General features: G+C 42.3%; 1 protein-coding gene across 1 annotated transcript in view; it reads right to left on the bottom strand.

Moving 5' to 3' along the window:
* Positions 1 to 1,424: 1,424 nt before the first annotated feature.
* Positions 1,425 to 20,270, bottom strand: part of LOC143380151 (galactose mutarotase-like) — a 51,476-nt gene continuing 32,630 nt past the window's right edge. Inside the window, exons 5-7 of the mRNA XM_076832918.1 lie at positions 5,618 to 5,759; positions 3,971 to 4,145; positions 1,425 to 2,609 (exon numbers count right to left, since the gene is read on the bottom strand). Coding sequence (XP_076689033.1) covers positions 2,532 to 2,609; positions 3,971 to 4,145; positions 5,618 to 5,759 — 395 coding nt within the window. The 3' untranslated portion in view covers positions 1,425 to 2,531. The remainder of the gene's footprint in view (positions 2,610 to 3,970; positions 4,146 to 5,617; positions 5,760 to 20,270) is intronic.

Raw genomic sequence — 20,270 nt, 5'->3', positions numbered from 1 at the left:
ATTCTTGGTTTTAATTCTTAAGCTATAAGAGTCTTATTTAGGAAGTCAGGGCCTAATCCAACATGATGGAGATTTGGGCCTATGTTTTCTTTTATTAGGTGTATGGTCTCTGGTTTAATTCCTAGGTCCTTGATCCCCTTGAGTTTTGTGCATGGTGAGAGATAGGGGTTTAATTTCATTTTGTTGCATATGGATTTTCAGTTTTCCCAGCACCATTTGTTGAAGAGGCTATCTTTTCTCCAATATATTTTTGGTGCTTTTGTTTAATATAAGATTATGTATTTACGTAGGTTTGTTTCTGTGTCCTCTATTCTGTACCATTGGTCTACACGTTTATTTTGGTGCCAATACCATGCCATTTTTGCTACTTTAGCTCTATAGTATAGTTTAAGGTCTGGTATAGTGATGCCACCTGCTTCACTCTTCTTGATAAGGATTGCTTTAGCTATTCTGGTTCTCTTAGTTTTCCAGATGAATTTCGTGACTGCATTTTCCATGAGGAATATCATTGGGATTTTGATTGAAATTGCATTAAATCTGCATAGTGCTTTTGGTAGTATGGTCTTTTTGACAATATTAATTCTGCCTATCCAAGAACAAGGGAGATCTTTCCATCTTCTAAGGTTCTTCTTTAGTTTCTTTCTTTAGCATTCTGTACTTTTCATTTTACAAGTCTTTTATTTCTTTCATTAAGTTGATCCCCAAGTATTTTATTTTTCTTTGAGGCTGTTATAAATGGGGTAATTTTCCTCGTTTCTTTTTCAAAGGATTTGTCACTGATATACAGAAATGCCTTTGATTTATGGGTGTTGATTTTATATCCTGTTACTTTACTGAATTCATTTATTAGTTCTAAAAGTTTTCTGGTGGAATTTTGGGTCTTCAAACATATTTTTGGCAAATAGTGCTAATTTGAGTTCTTTTCCTATCCATATCCCTTTAATTTCTTTAATCTGTCTTTTTGCTCTGGCTAGTATTTTAAAAACTATGTTAAATAGAAGTGGTGAAAGAGGGCATCCTGTCTTGTTCCAGTTTTTAGAGGGAATGCTTTCAATTTTCATGGTGCAATTTTAAATTACACATTTATTAGTCTCTCTCGAGAAAGAACACAGTGCCTCACATATTCAAGGCCAGCATTTTGCCCCTGAGCCCCAGCCCCAGCCCCAGCCAAAGGTTTCAACAAAATATATACATGTATGTGTGTGTGTGTGTGTGTGTGTGTGTGTGTGTGTTTGTATATATATATATATATATATATATATATATATATATATATTTGAGTTGTTGATAGACCTTTATTTATTTATTTATTAATATGTGGTGCTGAAAATCGAACCTAGTGCCTCATGCATGTCAGGCATCATGAATGCTTTAAAAGACCTAGCATACAGAGTAGGTATTCAGAAAATCCATGCTGAAATGAATTTAAAAATTGTATCTTTGATTTATTATTGGTTTCAGAGAAAGAGGAGGTATGGAAAGCTCAATAGTTTGCCAGCTTTCTCTGGGAAAATGCTGGGGCGCCTATTGGAGATCATAGAATCCAGAACACACACCATATACTTGTTCCATTCCCCAAAGTCCATGCCTGACAAGAAGAATGAAAGAACTGGACTCTTCTGGGGATGATTTTATTTCAACTGATTGTAGTAAACAATAGTATAAAATATATTTCTTTAAAAAGCACCAGCCCACACCCGTCATTAATGATTTGATTATTCAGGAAAAGAATCTCCAGCCTCATCTACATACACACAACACTGCTTCCAGTATAAATGTTAACTCCAAAGGCAGGGAGTCTAAATGATGGATTCTTTATGGGTATTTGAATGGCTTCTTACAAAAGGGAATCTGAGAAGAAAGGCTGGCTCCTAACAGAGCAGGGACCAGATCCCTTTTTAACCCTTCAGTGACTCCTGGAATGCTCTGGCCGACTGGGATAGGTAAAGAAGGGGAGTTTAATTTGCATGACCTAAACTCAAGTCCTTCTTAAACATTTTACCAGCTTGTGGTGGGTCACTCAACCTCTGCACCTCAGCTCCCTCCCTTGTCAATTACCTGCTACAGAGGCTCCATCTGCTGGCATGGTGAACCAGCTCATATGACTTTGGAAAACTGTAGAGTGCTACCCAAGAGTAAAGCGATTTGAAGTAAAGGAGGAGGAGGAGACAAAAGCAATGAGAGCAACATCACAGAAACAAAGATGAGAGATGAAACCTACAACAGTGTATAAGAGTCCCTGGACACCACTTCTGGGCTAAGTTCAGGCCTTAGATGATGACTTTGATGTTTGGGTTCACTTGCCCTTTGAACTGCACAGAGAATAAAGCTTGTCATTAGACATGGTCCAGAGCCAGTCACTGGAAAAGGAAATCAATATTCAGACCAATTATTGTGACAGCTACCATTTGTATGATTTAGCACATGATCACTTTTAAATCCTCTAAATCTTCACCTTGTCTCTGGACAGGAGACAGGCTGCTGAGGGGGCCCAGGCCTGGCCATGGACTAGGATGTATCTTCACACTTCCTCAAGCCACAGAAAACTTGAACCAGGTGGTATGGTTGTACTCCTCCCCAGGACTCAGCAGCACAGGAGGGAAGTGGGGCTGTGAAGGGAAGACAACACAGTTACACTTTACTAGCCAGGGTCATGCCATTAGCCATTCAGGGTGTGCCTCTAGACCAGGGCTCTGTGGGTCAGTGCCAGTGTGGAAACAGTAGTATTGGGTTGTGATGAGATAAAGAACCATTCTGAACCAGAATGAAAATCTAAATCCCAAGCACAATTTTTCAAAGCAAGACTTTCTTGCTGGAGGAAGTAGTTGGTTTATGTTATGGTTTGCATGTAATGTGTTCCCCAAAGCTCATGTGTGACAATGCAAGAAGGTTCAGAGGAGAAATGACTGGGTTGTGAGAGTCTTAATCCAATCAGTAAATTAATCCCCTGATAAGGATTAACTGAGTGGCAACTGAAGTGGTAGGGTGTGGCTGGAGGAGGTGGGAATTGGGGATATGGCTTTGGGGTGGTATATATCTGTATTTGGCAAGTGGAGCTCTTTCTCTCTGCTTCCTGATCTGCCACACTCTTCCACCATGATATCCTACCTCACCTTGAGCCAAGGAATGGAGCCTGATGTCTATGGATTGAGGCCTCTGAAACCATGAGACCCTAAATAAACTTTTCTTCCTCTACAGTTTTTCTGGTCTGATTCTTTTAGTCACAGCAACAACAAAAAGCTGACTAAAACAGTTTATAGCCAGGCAGGGTGGCACATGCCTGTAATCCCAGTGGCACGGGAGGCTGAAACAGGAGACCATGAGTTCAAAGCCAGCACCTGCAACTTAGCGAGGCCCTAAACAACTCAGTGAGATGCTATCTCTAAGTAAACTACAAAAAAGGGTTGGGATGTGGCTTAGTATTTAAAGGCCCCTGAGCTCAATCCCTGATAACCAAAAAAAAAAAAAAAAAATTCTGATGCAAGGTGAAAGCTCCTTATTATAGGCTGGCACTTTGAGGAGAACTGCTTCAAGTGATAGAAAAAAAAGTTATAAAGAGTCTAATAGGATGAAAAGAAGGCTCTGCTTAAAAGTGTGGTTGCAGAATGTGTGGTTATTGACAAACATATGAGGGGGCTGGGGTTGTGGCTCAGTGGCAGAGCACTTGCCTTGCACATATGAGGCACTGGGTTCAATCCTCAGCACCACATAAAAATAAAGAGATCATGTCCATCTACTACTAAAAAAATATTTAATACAAAAAGAAACATTATACTGAATAAAGGTTTCAAAGATAAAAAGTTTAAGCTTTTTAAAAACATGAAAATGCCACATCAGTAGCTTTGCTTTGGGTTTTCTGTTTGGAATGACGGAGAAGAAAACAAATATGGACTTTTGAATCATACAGCTTGATTTGAGGGCTGTGACCTTGGATTCAATACCACTCTATCAAGGCAGCCTGGGGCTTTACCTGGTTGATTGCATCAGGCCAATTCTGGGTCTCAAGACAGAAGCCAGAATGCTTAGGATAGATGGCTCCATTCTTGCCCTTCAGCGTGCCATTCAGGAAGTTGCCTGTGTAAAACTGGACACCAGGCTGGGTGGTGTATACTTCTAGTACCCTCCCGCTTCCAGCATGATACACCCTGGGGATAAAGACAAACCACATGTGAGTCCAGAGCAGAAAACCAGACAGGGAGGGGTAGTTATGGAATCCTCTTTGGGACAGGAATCAGACCTAGCCACAGAGGGGCAAGATGTATGGAGGAGAGAGAGGTAGGAAGGAAGAACATGATGGAAATTCTTACAGCCTCCTAGGTGGGGCATGAGAAGGTGGTTTTAAGGATCCTCCATGGCAACTTTTCACTCTGATCTTGGCTTCTTTGGAGAATGGCAAAACGGATTGACCCCAGCCAACTGAGGTAGGGTGGAAAGAGAGGAACCAGGCTGGAAAGAAGCAGTAAGGGCTCCAGAAGGGGCCAGACCTAGGACCTCATGCATGTTGGACAAGTGCTCTCCCTCTGAACTATATCTCCAGCACATAAGGCTGAGATTCTTTTTCATGGAATCAGGCTCTCTGCTTGGCCTGGAGAGACAACCAGCCATGTCTTTTATAAAAGAGAAGAGATGTTTTTATGAATTAAACTATTCCCTTCCCAGGAGCTGGAGCAGGCTGGTTTTAGGTCTCTTCTGTAACAGTTTTGTTAGGGGCTGTGGGTTTCTTCTGATAAACTGTGTCCTTTAAAATCAACAACCAGGCCTCTATAGGGGTGAGCTCCTTTCTGGTTCTATACTTGCTGTTGATGGATTATAGATAAAAGCTTGGGTCTTAAGGCACAATACATGCATGAAATAGTTAAGACATCCAGACAACATGCTGTCAAACAAGAGGCTCAGGGAAACATGTTTGGGAAAAAGGGGGGCAAGATTTGAATCAACAGGGAGAAGGCAAGGGGATTCTTTGGGTGGGGGCAGTGAGGAAAGACATACCCAGGAAGAAGGTGGTTCAAATAGAACACAGGGGGCGTTGGTGCTGGGGCTTGGAGGTGGAGAAGATTTGTGTAGTTCTTTCTGTCTGTATTATAGAATTTGAATCATTTTCTCTGCTTTCTTTAAAACCCATTGATTCTACAAACTTGTATGGATTATTGCCAGTGAAATGGTACAAGGAACTGGGAATTCAGTGAGAAGGAAAGAGTATGCACACAGGCATCTTAGCAGACTGGAGACTGAGGTGGTAAGAAAAGGGGAGCCTCCAAGTATACACAGGGGTGGGCAGGACATGAGTCACAGATGATCAAGTACAAAGGGCTCTGGAAGGTCAAGGAAGGCAATGGGGACTTCAATCAGGAAGCACTAGGGCTTCTAACAGAAAATGGGCCTTAAAGAACAGGCAGAGAAGGGGAGAGATGATCTGCCACCCAAATAGGGGATACAGGGATGATGACTGGCCAGGGAGGATGAATTCACCAAATTCATGGGAACTTTGAAAAGATGGGGGATGTGGTATTTGGTCCTCTGTCATGTTGTAAATGCTATCAATAAGGTCTGGCAAAAGGCTCCTCAAAGAATTGGTGTCTCTTCTTCCCTCAGAGGCAGGAAGTGAAAAGGACCTGACCTTGCGCAGAAATGCTTTTCTTTAGAGTTCTTCAGACAGAAATTATGGTCAAAACCACCGAGATGGAACTCTTGCAGGTGTTTTCCAAGCTGCACTGGCTTTCTTAGGTCGAATGCAGTTCCTTGCACTGGAGCAACATCTCCTGGTAGAAAGAGAACAAAGGTGATTAATGCTCAGATCAAGCCTTATATACAGCACCCAAAAGACCTACTGGCTCTACCCTCTCAGGCTTCTTTTCAATTCGTAAAGGAGATGAAAGCCCAGATCCCAAGGAGATTGAATTATTCGATTTCCTTGATTAGAATATGCTATTGATTATAAAATGCAATAGATACAATATTCAGAGTCATTCAAGTATGAAATGTACAAGAAATAAGGAAACACGTTAATTTCCATGAAAGGTTAAGTTACATAAAGGTGATGGCTGTGTTAACCTTTCACCCAATCACCTCATTGATTCTTTCTTTTTTCTTCCTTCTCTCTTTTTCTCTTTTTTCCTTTTTCTTTTCCCTTTCCTTCCTTTTTGTGTGGTACTAGAGATCAAATACAGGGCTAGCAAGCACTGTACCACTGAGCCACACCTCCAGATGATGTTTCTTTACTGCTAAAATATCTCCAGTCTCCTAACCAAGCATTAGCACCTGGCAGGGCAGACCAGACACTAAAAAAAATCCTGCAATAGTGATTTTCAAACCATTTGGGGCCATTATTGGTTAAAGGGACACTGGCAATTACCTTGTCCAAATCACCTCCCTGATCAGTCTGTAGACACTCTAAACTGGAGCAGAAGATGTTAATAAACCTGGAGCAAATGGATCAAGTAGGATAGTCCAAGGCAAACTGGGATGTATGACCACTCTATCATCTGCCAATTTAAATTCAGTACTTTGATGGAAGCTTTTCTCCAGGAGTGATTCCTGGGGCAGTCAGTCTGGCAAGCACTGCCTCAGTGTGTGTGAGCCAGGTTCCTCCAACTGTCAGCACACTGGAGTTTTTCTTATGAAGGTGGGCCATCCTGGAGCCTCTTCACAATGATGTGAGTGGGTGGACAGTCCTGAGGGAGGATACTGCTATGTAGGGATCTTCAACTCCTAAAGGAGAAAGCATAGAAGGGACTGGGACAGGACTCCAGTTTTGGTGATTGTCACATGACCAATGCCCAGAACACCCCTTCATGGTGTTCCACAACTCAATAGCATTGGAACCTGTAGGTTCTCAGCTCATTTGGTCTAAACTGCTCAGGTAACAGATAAGGAAACCGAGACTCCTACAACCTGATATCATTATCAACAACCTAGATGTTGATACAACACAGTTCCTCAATTTAAGACTCTTACATTCATATTTTAAAATTTTCAGTCATGCCCTGGTTTAAGGCAGAGATTTTCTTTCTTTATGATACATAAAATAATGGCAACTTTATAAACAATGGCATCTTAGAATTGATAATATGTAAAAGTTGTTTGTCATATCTTCCATCCTACTAAAAGCACTAAACAAGTAATCAGGGATTTGAGGAAAGAAAGAGAAAGTGAGATTAAAAAGTCATTTCAATGGGAGATTCAAGGGAGAGATAATTTCTCAACACAAAGTCCTCTATACACGTTTGCCAAAACAGCAGTATGGGTTTGTACATTCTTCTGAAAATACATTTTACTTTTTAACCTTTCATTCTCTTCCTAACTTCTTAAAAAATGTTTTTGTGGTGCTGGGAATTGGAACCCAGGGCCTTGTGCATGCAAAGCAAGCACTCTGCTAACTGAGTTGTATCCTCAGCCCCTTTTTCTAACTTTTGGTTCTCCCCAGATGCGAGACTGAGCCATCTCAAACAGCCCTGAGTCCGGGCATTTCATCAATGCAATGAAATTGGACCACTGACTTTCAACTACCCACCTTCTCTTCCTGCAGAATTCTTTATTTCAGAGAGAATCTTTGTAGGTCACTCAATATACTAAACACATTTTTTTATGTCCAGGTATACATATGTGTATATTTATGTGCCAGAGTTCTAACTGAAGCCAAGGCAGGCTCTGAATAGTGTAGGGGAAAAAAACCAGGACAAAATGACAGCAGAGGTCCACCTTGTCCCATAAAATCATAGCCCACCCTGGAGTAGCCCACGGTTAGGTCCTAGAATATTGCATCCAGCACAAAGAATCCCTAATTTCTCTTCAGCCAGCCAAACACTCCAGACATTTTTTTTTGTGTGTGTGTGTGTGGGGGGGGTGGTACCGGGATTGATCCCAGGGGCACTAAACCACTGAGCTATATCACTAGCCTTTTCTATATTTTATTTTAAGACAGGGTCTCATCAAGTTGTTCAGTAAGTGCTGAGGCTACCTTTGAAGTTAAGATTCTCCTGCCTCAGCCTCTGGAGCCACTGAGATTATGGGCATGCGTCACTACGCCTGGTACTCTGGCCATTCTTGAAGAGGAGAAAAGAAAGGGCTCCATTTCTGATCCTTAAACAATGATACAGTTTAGTCCCTTTTAAAATTTTATTGTCCCAGACTTGTATTATATACACTAAAGGTAATTACAGACGTTAGGTGATTGACATAATCTTTTGGGGTGAGGATTACTTTTTCCTTTCATGTGTTCAGATGGGGATACTTTAGGAACTTGGTGCCTACTATATTTAGGAGAAAGATTTAGCATGCAAAGTGAGGCCATAATCTTAGAAGGCCTAGAAAAATCAGGAGCTTGTACCTTACTCTTTATTTACTTAAGTAAGTAAAATTAGACTTAGCTTTTGATTCTGGTTTTGAAGATTCCTAATTGCTGTGAGGAAACACTAATCTTTGAGCAAAAGAAGACATACTTCAACTCAGAGATGCAAGCTTTCTGGTGTGTGACGATTGGAGTCTTGCAGTTCACAGCTTTGGGAATACCCAGGGTACCAAGCAACTGAGTGAGACACTGATGCTCAGGTGATACATCGTGGCATATGGGTCCACTGTTCAACCAAGTAAATTTGGGAAGCATATAAAAGAATCTTTTCTATCACAATCAGCTTCAGGAAAAAATTAAGGGATATAGAATTATTTGGGGTAACGTAAAAAGCATCTATTTCCTTGCCTAGATTCTTCTTTTACAAAAAAAAAATTTTGGATAAGTAATATTTACATGTGTGATCAACTTAAATGTAAAAGATACAAACATAAAATATTATATAATGAAAAATTCTCATCTTTATTTCCCACATATCCCACTCCTTCCACAGAAGCAATTACTGTTACTGTTTTTTATGCACCCTTCCAGAAAACAAGATATCCAAACAAGATATCCAAAACAAGGGGCTGGGGTTGTAGTCAGTGGTAGAGCGCTTGCCTAGCATGTGTGAGGCACTGGGTTTGATTCTCAGCACCACATATAAATAAATGAATAAAATAAAGGTCCATCAATGTTTGAAAAAGAAAAAAAAAAAAGATATCCAAAACAAGATATTTTAGTGTACACAGACACACACATACACACTGACACACGTGGTAGCCCATTTCCACCTTGATCTTTTAATTCAATATATTTTAGAGGTTGTTTCTAAAGTTATTCCAATTATTTTATATCTATTTTATTAGATAACTATGCACCCATATTTTTCTCTATTTTTGCTATCATAATTTGTCTACTTAATATTTCTTTTCAGGGGCCACAACTGCAAATTTGATTTTCCTAGAAAAGTATCTATTTCATCTATATTACTCTGATACTTATTCATAAAGAGTTTAGCATAGTTATAATTTATGGTTCTTTTAATCTCATCTGTAGTAATTTTCCTATATTCATTTCTTGTTTTGTGTATTGAATAGGTTAGCTAATACTTTATCAATTTTTTTTTAAAAAATATTTTTTTTTTCAGTTATATATGGGCACAATACCTTTATTTCGTTTATTTGTTTTTATGTGGTGCTGAGGATCGAACCCAGTGCCTCACATATGCGAGGCAAGCACTCCGTCACTGAGCCACAACCCCAGGCCAATTTTTTTTTTTTTTTTTTAGTGGTGCTGGGAATCAAAACCACAGCCTTTCCCAAGCCCTGGATTTGATACCCAGCACTGCAATACATACATACATACATACATGTATACATACACACTATTCAGACTTTCATTTGCCTGTTTACTTTCATATTTTATTTTCAGCCTTCACTTGGTTTGTATACAGCATTCTATTGGGTTTTGCTTTGGGATTCAATCCATGATCCTGTTTAATAGGGACATTTAGTGGAATTAACACAACATACATTTGTTCTAAGTATTCTTAGTTTTGTCTTACTGTATAGTATGCTTCCTGTGTTTATGATTTCCAGTTGTTGCTTTAAAAGCTTGTTATATGGTCTGTGTTTACTTGTATCTGTGTTTCTGATAATTTAGAAGGTTTTTATTTTTGTTTTGTGGTTTCAATTGTACACTGTATAGCAGTGGCTTCAGTATAATGCACCTAATCTTTTTTGTTAGAATCTGCTCTGGCTTCTCCTTCCTCCCCTTTTCTCCTCTTTGCTACCCCAGCTAGGTTTTTGACACTGAACTGAAGGTATTGGAATGAAGGCCACTTGCTTCCCAGTAGATGGCACTAGAGACACGAGAAAAAGACACAGCTGAGTTGTCTGTCCTCTAAACCCTGATCAGTTCTGGGAGATGGGGTTCTCTTTTTGGATCTCTAAGGCCAAAGGACAAATCCTATATGGCAGTGATCCACATGGGTGCTTTTGTCCTATAAAGCGTGCGACCAGCACCTTCCAGATTGACAAAAGGCAACAATGACTGTGAAACAATTAGATTTGGAGAAGGGAACAGCTATTCTCAAGGGCTTAGGAGATTTGAATTTTACCTACCCATATTTTGAGTAGTAACTTATGTTAGGCTTTATTCCCTAACCTTATATGGTGTTCATAATATCTGATTCTTCTGAACCATACTTGAGTCAAGATCTCACCCTTGAGACTGACCTAGTGTGGCTATCCCAGGTCAGTTATATTGCTTATGAATATTTCCCTTTCAGGTATGACTATAAGTAGAAGGCTATAAGGAACAAAGAAAGTCATGGAATTTTCATGAAGGAAGACACAGGGCATATTTACCCATGTTAAATCTACCAATCACTGTTTGCCTCAGCTTCTCCCCCTTAAAACAAAGCTGCTATTACTGGCTACCTTTCACATTACAAGGAAATATTTGATACATATTGTTCTTGCACATCTTCAGGAAAGTAGCATAAATGAATAAATGATACAACTGACACTAGGATTGCTGTATGTATACACATGGATGTATAACCAATGTGATCCTGCAATCTGTACACGTGGAAAAATGAAAATTCATACCCTATTTGAATCAAATGTATGATATGTCAAGATCATTGTATTGTCTTGAGCAACTATTAAAAAATAAAAAAATAAATAAATAAACCAGCCAGATGTCAGGTAACATATATATTACACAACAGAGGCTAGAGAGGGCAAAACCTAAAACTTTACAGAATGGGGCCACGGTTGTGGCTCAGTGGTAGAGTGCTTGCTTAGCATGCATGAGGCACTGGGTTCAAACCCCAGCATTACATAAAAATAAAAACAAGTTAAAAAAGAAAACTTTAGAGAAGTCCTGACTTAAAATTAGAAACTCTGGCTAATTCTAAAATAAAATTTTTGCTAAATGAGAAGAAAAAAATAGATAGTCTCCATTTATTTTCTTCAGTTACACTCCCTCTTGTGCTTAATGGTCAGGTTATGTGGAAAATGTTGAATTTGTCCCTCAGATTCACCATGTCTTTGGGCCCTTTATCATAATTAGAGTGTCCTTTCTGTGTCCTTACCCATATTCTGGCAGAGTCCAATTGTTCACTTAGGGGTAGTCTATAACAGTATCTCCTCAGTGAAGGATTCTAACCTCCATGGTCAGAACTAATCCTTTTTTTTATTTTGTTCCCATCAGCCTTACGATACACTTTCCCCAAACATTCATCACATTGTGGTAAAATGATAGGATTAGAGCAAGCTCTGTCTATAAGAAATCTGAATTCCTAAAGGGAGGGCATTGTGGGCTATTTAACTTTGTTCCCTCTGGGCATGAAGCAGAGCCCTTTCCTTGATTGAAAAACTGATAAATGAATAATTCAGAGGAAGAAAAAACAGGCAATTATGAAGTGGTAACATTCTGTGACAAAGTCAGAATGAAAGATCTAGAAAGGTCCTTGGAAATTGCCTCATCCTGACTCTTCACTCTGCAGATGAAGAGGCTGAGACCCCAGGCAGCAAAAGGGACTTGCCAGAGGTCACACATCTCCAGCACACGGAAGCCTCCAGGCCTTTCTACCCCACAGTATCTGCCCTGTGACAGCCCCTTCTATTTCTAAGCCCCTAATCTCTCTTGAGTTTTCTAAGATATTGGAAAATGGATGTGCAGTTCTTCTAACTTTTTGTTTGTTTTTTTTAAAAAATATTTATTTTATTTATTTATTTTTAATTGTAGGTGAACACAATATCTTTTACTTCATTTTTATGTGGTGCTGAGGATCGAACCCAGGACCTCACGTGTGCTAGGCAAGCACTCTACCACTGAGCCACAACCCCAGCCCCCTTCTAACTTTTTGGTTAATCTGTATATGTGAGTTTGTGCTTTGTGCTAAGAATAGAAAGAGATGTCAACATAGCTCTCTGAGCAAGGCTGAGTGTACAGAAAAGGAGGCGGAAATGGAAAGGGTGCCCTCAGAGAGGATGTCACATCGTTAGACTCTAGTTTGGAAACCACTAGAAAGCCAGGATGTTGGCCAAGAGGTATTGTTTTCGCAGGAGGACTTCTTATCTTTCTGAAGGTTGGCTGGTGTGCAAGGTCTGAGCAGCAAGCCTGGCAGATAGTAGGCCCTGGCCCAAAGATGTCGGGGTACAGCGCAGCGGTGGGGAGGGCTAAAGGCAGCATTTCTGCTTCCGTGTTTTAGGGAGAGTCTGATTGCAGGCAGCAGTAAGGACCCACTGGAGGTTATTTTCATGGCAGGTGGGTGTTGGGGTTGGGTTTGTTAGGAGAACTCGAGGGATGGGGCAAGAACACTGAGCATATGCAAAAGGGTGGTTCTGTGATGGATTCCTGATCCAGGCTGGGTGCGGGGAGGGAAGTGAGGTCACGAAGAGGTGAGGGAGAGTGGAAGGGGTGGAAGGATCAAAGGACCACAGGGTCTTCTGGCATTGAAGAGTTACTGGAGTTGAAAGATACCTAACATAGTGACCGTGGAGGGCTGCTTGCAATGAGAGGTGATGACAAATCAGAGGTCTGGCCCTAGGACCACAGATGGGGTGAGTCGACGAGCAGGATGGAGGACAAGCTGGTTGGAAGACAGGATCTCAGGAGGCTGAGAAGTCAGGGTGTCACCAATATGGTTAATGAAGTGATTAAAATTATGACAAGAAATGAGAGGAAGTGATGGGGCAGGGGCATCTATAGGTCACCTCAATGAAGAGAGTTCACTTGAATGACACTCTGGTGACTACAGCCAGCTGCCTCATTTTTGCAAAAAGAGGAAGTGGCTCTGATCAGGACTTTCTAAGGGTAGCCATTTTTTTTTTTTTTTTTAAGAGAGAGAGAATTTTTTAATATTTATTTTTTAGTTTTTGGCGGACACAACATTTTTGTTTGTATGTGGTGCTAAGGATCGAACCTGGGCCACACGCATGCCAGGCGAGCGCTACCGCTTGAATCACATCCCCAGCCCACCATTTGTGTTCTTGAGTTCAAATTACCTCTTCTCAAAGTGAAGGAAAAACTCAGTGCTTTCGTGAAACCCTTCTGCCTTGATTCTTATCTCTTATCCCACATAAGGGATTCAGACACACATTCTATTATGAGGAATTTGGCCCCTTTTTCCATGACTGCTTGTGGCAGATTGCATTTTTTTGAAGAGAGCCACACCAGTCTATATCCCATCCCATATGCACGCACTCCTTACAATTGCAATCCCAACCCTCCTTCACTGAGAGATGGAGTCTTTCCTCTCTTGTAAAGTGAAGGTTAGAAATTGCCTCAACAGAATGTGGCACAAGTGGTTTCTGAAAAGAGATTATAGAACACAAAGTGGTGTCAGCCCTCTTTCAAAGACATTTGCCCTTGGAGTCCAGACAACACATGTGGCTGGCTGAAAGTCCCAACTAGGCCCTCAACCAACAGCCAACGCCAGCTGCCAAACATGAGAGTGAAGGAGTCTTCTCATGATTCCAATCCCTGTTCTAAATGAAGTTTCTAAATGAAGTGAGTAGTTTCATGATCACCTCTTATTACTGAAGTAACAATCCTGACAGAAGCAAATCTCTCCCCTCCTCCCCTTTTCACATGGTCAGAATTGCCTTTAAGCAATTGTGCTTTAAAAACCCTACTCCTTGAGATTACTTTTGGATGGGAAAAAACAAAGACAAATTTGTTAATCCATCAGTTTTTTTAGTATCTTCTATGTCTAGGGTTCAGCTTAGGTCAGGAAGCCTGGAATCTGGCGGAAGAGCCAGATTTAAAATAAAAATTTATAGGAGAATGTGACAAATGCAGTGAGAGAGGGACATATAGCAGAACCAGAGGAAAATGTCTAGAAGTGTCAAACCATGGCATAAGAAGAATAATAGCCAATGGACCTGAGATGTTTTGCCTGAAGAAAAGATGCAGGAATGACATGACAGCCGCCTCTAGGCTCTCAAGCCTCTTCTGCAGGGATCTAAGGACCGGTTCCCAGAATGAGGCCACTGGGATCAGCTCTAGGTAGATGGATTTCATCTTAATATTAGAAAAGCCTTCCTCCATGCTGATGGACCATGAACATTCTGTCCCAGAGGCACCCAAGTGTCTGTGGAACCCAGAGGTCTGCAGTTCAGATTCTGGAAAGATGGGTGGTAGCTACCAACTACCACATTCCAGGAAGTAGTCTCTTGGCTCAGGTGACAAAAATAATAAAGCAGGCTGTTCCCTTTGGGGAACTCTGTGATATTTTGGCTATTTCTCTTCTCTCTCTTTTTAAAAATAAAAATTTCAGCTTCTCTTATTTAAGGAGACTACTGGCTGAGAGCAGCTCTTTGCAGAATGACTTACTGAGCTACCACGGAGCTACCCCCCAACTCTTTTTATCTTGAGACATAGTCATGCTAAACTGCCCAGAATGGCCTTGAACTTGTGATTCTCCTACCTCAGCCTCTCCAGTAGCGAGTACCTGGAGTCCACGGGGTGTGTCACCACACCTGATTTACAGAACAGCTTTTGAGAGAGCTTCTGAGAGAGCCCAGAGTGTGAAGTACTGGAGGGAGGAGGGGAATTAGTACCTTAATTCACTACTAATTCCCCTCCTCCCTCTAAGGAGGCAAGGATAGAAGGCAGGGTGGTTGGGGAAAGGAGCAAAAGGGGAGAAACAGGTGCTAAAATGGGAATGCCAAGGAAGGTCTCTGAAGGCTAGTTGGAGCTTTTTAGAGCCTATTTATAGCTACTCTGAGTGGGAACTGAAGTTCACCAGTACTTGCATCACCTGGGTGCTTGTCAGAAACAAGAACCCAGGGGCTCCACTGGAGAGCAAGGAGGCGAAATCTGCAGTTTAACAAGTTCCCCAGGAGATTGGTGTGCACATCAAAACTGAAGAGCACCAATATGGAGATCATCCAAGGGAGACCCAGGCTCAGATGGGCTGCTATGTTCCTCTCTGAAAAAGAAGAGTGGGCAGGACACTGGGACAACAGGAAGCACCAGGCGCTGGAGTCTGGTCTCCATGGGGACGGCCCAGCTGTGCTTCCAGCCCAGCTGCTCCAATTATGTCTGTCTCTTTATCTAGTCAGGTTCAGAACAGTCAGTCCGATTTGCATAAAGAAGCCTGCGGTAATGGGGCTCGTGGGCACAGGTACTCATCTGACATCTAATTAAGCCATCTTGGTAAATCATCTCTAGAATGCCCGTTATTATTTTAGGAAACAACATAAAGAGAATGATAATTAAAAGTAGCACTCTGGATGGGAATTTTTACTTCATTCCAGGGGTTGGCAAGTAAAGCACCTTGGGATTTTTTTTTTTTTTTTTTTTTGTAAAGATAACATTTCTATAAATTTTCATAGTTCACACAACCTCAAAGCTTGTCTGCAGTTTTTCCCCGCCTTTCCTCTGCCGGTGCTTTGAGTTTTGTAGCTTTATTCTACTACTGTTTTTTTTTTTTTTTTTTTTTTTTCTTTCTTTCCACTAAGCACTTTCTGATTTTATTTTGACTTGCAGTGGGGGAAGGTATTGTTTCTGGATATGACATGATATCCAAAGCATAAACTGCTAAACCGAACCACAGGTTATTCATCTTCAGGCAAAAAGGCCATTTTACACTTCACAGTTTGACCCACGTAAGGCATTTTCGTGACAGTATTTTTTCCATCATATTTCCTCTTCAGATGGCATCGGAAATTTGCCATCCACTAAGAGGTTCACCCTTCTGTTGCCAACGTCTGTGGCCTCCTGGCCTTCATGCTTATTGCTACCAGGTCTGCTCCTCTTGGAGACTGTCAGGCCCCTGGTGTCATTCCCCTGCCACATGTCCTTCTGTCTCTCACCCCCTTCACTACCTTCTAAGGGTGCACTGTCTATGACCTGAGCCACGGGTAGTGGCACTCACTGATCAGCCTTACACGCTGACTCTTGCCCTTCCTATTACCCTGACTCACCTTCTCAGTTCTGACTCCGTGCTGCTGAGAGACACTGGAGAAAACTCTCAGAAGCACTGACAGGGCCATCACAAATCCATGGTCTCAGTATTTAAGTGGATTCTCAGCCCACTCAACCATTTTGCTTGCCCTCTGTCCTTAAAGGAAAATCTCTTAACTTGCATCTGCATTCTTATACAAGGCAACACTCTCTTTTCTTCCTGTCCCAGCTACCCGAGAGCAGGTTCAACACCAATCCCTTCCATTAACTCAGGTCTCTGGATCAGGTTCAAGCACATGAACCAGAATACCTGGGCCCAGGCCTCGGTATTCGAGAAAGTTGTCTTAGTTGGTCTGTATCCTCTCTCTCCTCACTTTCTGTCATTCCTCAAACTGTCCCCATCTAGCTTCTGCCCTGACCACACTGTCAAATGGGGTCAGACTACAATCACAAACTTTTCCCAGGCCTCCTGGGACTTGACCTTTCTAGAGTCTTGACAGTGTTGGTCACTCCAAGTCTTCTACACACCTTTCTCTTAGCTTGATGACCTGCAGCCCCTCACCCATCCCTCAGCAGTACCTTTACTGGGGGCTTCCTTGCACCTTAAATCTTGGAAGTGGTTTCCTAGGGTTCCCCTGGGCTTGGTCCGTAGATTGCTGCTTTCCTGGATCGACATTTCCTTTTTGAGAAAGCCACGTGGCTCAGTCTACAGAGTGCACTCTGCCCATTTGTATCTCCAGTTCTCTTTTCTCTCCCACCATCACAGTCACCTGTCCAGCCACCAGCTGTATGTCACCACCTGGGCGCCCCATGGCTTCCTTAACCTTCCGTGTTCTTGAGGCCAAATCCACAGCTCTCCCAACACCTCTCCCCAGCCTGCCCACTGACCCGATGTCACCTCCTCTTCTTCCTTCTCCATTTACCACTTGATTTCTTTATCTCTCTTGCGCAGGGGCTGCCCTAGAAACCAGCAGTGATCAGAGAGCTTTCCTCCTTCCTCATCTACAACATTCAACTCAGGTCTGGTTTTTACCTCCTGGATTTTATAACACCGCCCCCCGCCCCCAAACACCATGTTTCCATCTTTCCCAGTTCATGCTTGGACTGTGAGCACAACCTCTTATCTGTCTGCAGTCCAGCCCCACCCTAACAGCTGCTGGAGTGGTATTTCTAAAAGGCCAGTCCTGCCAAGTCAGTCCCCTGGCTTCAAACCCTTCAAAGACCTCCATGATCTAAAGATAAAGTCCCAGTTCCTTAGCAAGACACAGGCCAATGGAGACCACCCTCTGCAGGGCTGAGCAAGCGAGGCGCCAGGTGCAAATGTTAAGGAGACAAATGCTCTCAGGTGCCGACCTTGAAAAGGGGTGCCACCTTAAATTCTGTACCCAAGTGCCTGCACTGCCCTACTGCCCCCCAACATTCTGGCTTCACAGTCCACCCCCTTCCACATTCCATGCTTTGGTGCTTTCAGTTTCCTTGTTGCAGTATCTTCACAGACACTAAGAAGCTTCTCACAACATCTTGAGAGAGCCTCCTCCTAACATCACCTCTATGCCTCCAAGCCCTGTGGGCATAGAGGTGTATCTCTACTACAGATCTGACCACCTAGATCCTGCTGCTCCCTGGAAGCTTCTCCAGGGCAGAGAGAGTGTTCCATTTTCTTTTTAGGTGTGTCCAGCGCTTCAGGCAGCATGTAACAGTCAACAGGTATCCTGTAAATGTTATCTAAACTGGAAAAGTCTGCTCTGGAACTCCCTTGAGGCAGATCCATCATCCAAGGCCCCCAGCTACCACTCAGCCCCTTTAGAATGGGGTGACCTCTGAGGATTGTGATGCACTAAGCAGAGCCAGCACTTGTCCAGAGCTGGGGTAAGGAAGGGGTAGATGTTAAATCAGTTCTCCAGGATGGTGGTCAGAACACTAGCAAATAATTCCCCTCCTGACAAATTCATTCGATGTGAGCCTGCAATTTTCACAGGAATTCTAACAGCCTGGACAAGTGCTAATTTCCGAGCTTTCCTTCTGCCAAATCGCCACCATGCTGGTTCATGTTTGCCAATTTTGTAGCAGTGATATGTTCTCTAACAGGGTCATGAGTAGCTTTGGGAGTTATTCTAGGAGTTCATAAAACTGTTCTTGGGACCATTTTATGAGAAGAACTCAGTAGTGTATCCCGTTGGAGAGTATCATCATTACCAGGAGGGAGATGTGGAGTTTCTACACCAAACCTCTTTGAATACTATTTAGGAGGGACCTGTCATAGAATAAGCAGCTTTGAATAAAATCCAATGTCACAGTTTAATCTTTTTAGGGCCAATCACGCACATCTTGTAGCCTAAAATTTGGATGAGGATAGGACCTGTACTATATACATGGCTGTATATTTTTCACTCAGGCAAAACTTACTCAGTTTTTTCAGTATTTCTTCCCCAGGGCTGGCATTGTACCGGCACACAGTAGGTACTGTGACATCCTGTAGGTACAGACTGGAAAATGAAGTAGTTGGGGGCAGATTGGAGCTGGAAGGGCTTGTCCCCAGAACTGCAGAGATGGGGGTGACAACCAGAACACGTCACTTGCAGAGAGGCCCTGGTGTGCCTGCTTGCCCTATACCCACATACTGATGTCCAAACCAACTGCTGGTGGACATGTGGAGGCCATCTCATGAACTGAATCAAGTAGAAACAGAAAAGCTGGCCTCTAACTCCAAACTGAGAACTACTGTCACTCCTCTTGGTGGGACTTGGGGAAGCTGCTTTTCTTGGTTTGCCGTTCTCCTCTAGCTAACCTTCTAGTTCCCTTCAGGAAATTCAGTGATGATGAATCAGCAAACGAAATAAAACACCAAATCCACCCTGAAACTCCCCCAAAGTAAAACACTATTGTTCTTCTCAAAAAAGATGATGCTTTTATATATGCTAATGCATAGTATATATAATGCAGCCATAGACTGTCATTACTTGATAGGAAAAAGGACAAGAAAACCCCTGTGCAGACCAAGATGATGTGGCCAACTCACACAGGGTTTTCCATAGAACTTAGGAGTGCCTGGGCACCCCCTTTCTTGGAGAGCTACTAGGACTGAACCCTGGGCCACATGGATGCTAGGTAAATGCTCTACCACTGAGCCCTTCTCCTCTCCCTTCCCGGGTCCCTAAAACTCTTTCATCATGTTTCCTGGTCAGGGCCCTGGTTACAGGTTCCATGTGGTCTTTTGAGTCATTGTTAGAAATGGACAGGATCTAAAGTCCAACTCATGCAATTCCCATCTAATCAAATTTTACAGATTCAGTTGATAAGGCCCAAAGAGTTTTTATGAATGATTGGAGGGCATGGCTGGTAGAGAACAGAACTAAAAATTGTACCTGGGTTTCTGAATCCCATCTCTCAAACCATATCGCATTAATATATTGTATTTAAAATAACTGTAAATGAAGGGGAAGAGTGGAGCGAGTAGCCATGAGGGGAGGAAGCAGTAGCTGTTTCTAAGATACGTAGATTTGCTTGCTCTTGGTGTCATTTTTGTGTTTAGCATTTTTGTGTTTTCCAACATCAAAAGTGACCAAAGCTCCTCTTTGGATCTGCAACTAAATCCTGATAGATCATCCAAGGAAAACTTGTAGAGCGGCAGGGAGGGAAGCTTGGGCGTGTGATGAATGTAAATGGCTTATGTCATCATAAACCAAGCATAAGGGCTGGGGATGTAGCTCAGTGGTAAAGTGCTTGTCTCTAATGCACGAGGCCCTGACAAAACAAATTCCCTAGACAAGAATCTACTGTTTCCAGACTGGGGTTACAGCTCAGCATTAAAGCACTTGCCTAGCACAGGTGAGGCCTGGGGCTCTGATCCTCAGCATCACATAAAAAAAACCAAATAAATAAAACAAAGATCAAATTCTTAAAAACAAAACAAAACTATTGTTTACAGTAAGTGTGGGAAAGATTTCCAAGGAGAAGGTATGAGTCTTGAAGGACAAGTGGGGGTTTATGCAGCAAAGAAGGGGATAATTGGGGCTGG

This window comes from Callospermophilus lateralis, chromosome 14 (genome assembly GCF_048772815.1).
Source record: "Callospermophilus lateralis isolate mCalLat2 chromosome 14, mCalLat2.hap1, whole genome shotgun sequence".
NCBI classification, from domain to species: Eukaryota; Metazoa; Chordata; class Mammalia; order Rodentia; family Sciuridae; genus Callospermophilus; species Callospermophilus lateralis.
Note: the sequence above shows the minus strand (reverse complement) of the source record. Positions and strands in the feature narration are given on the sequence as shown.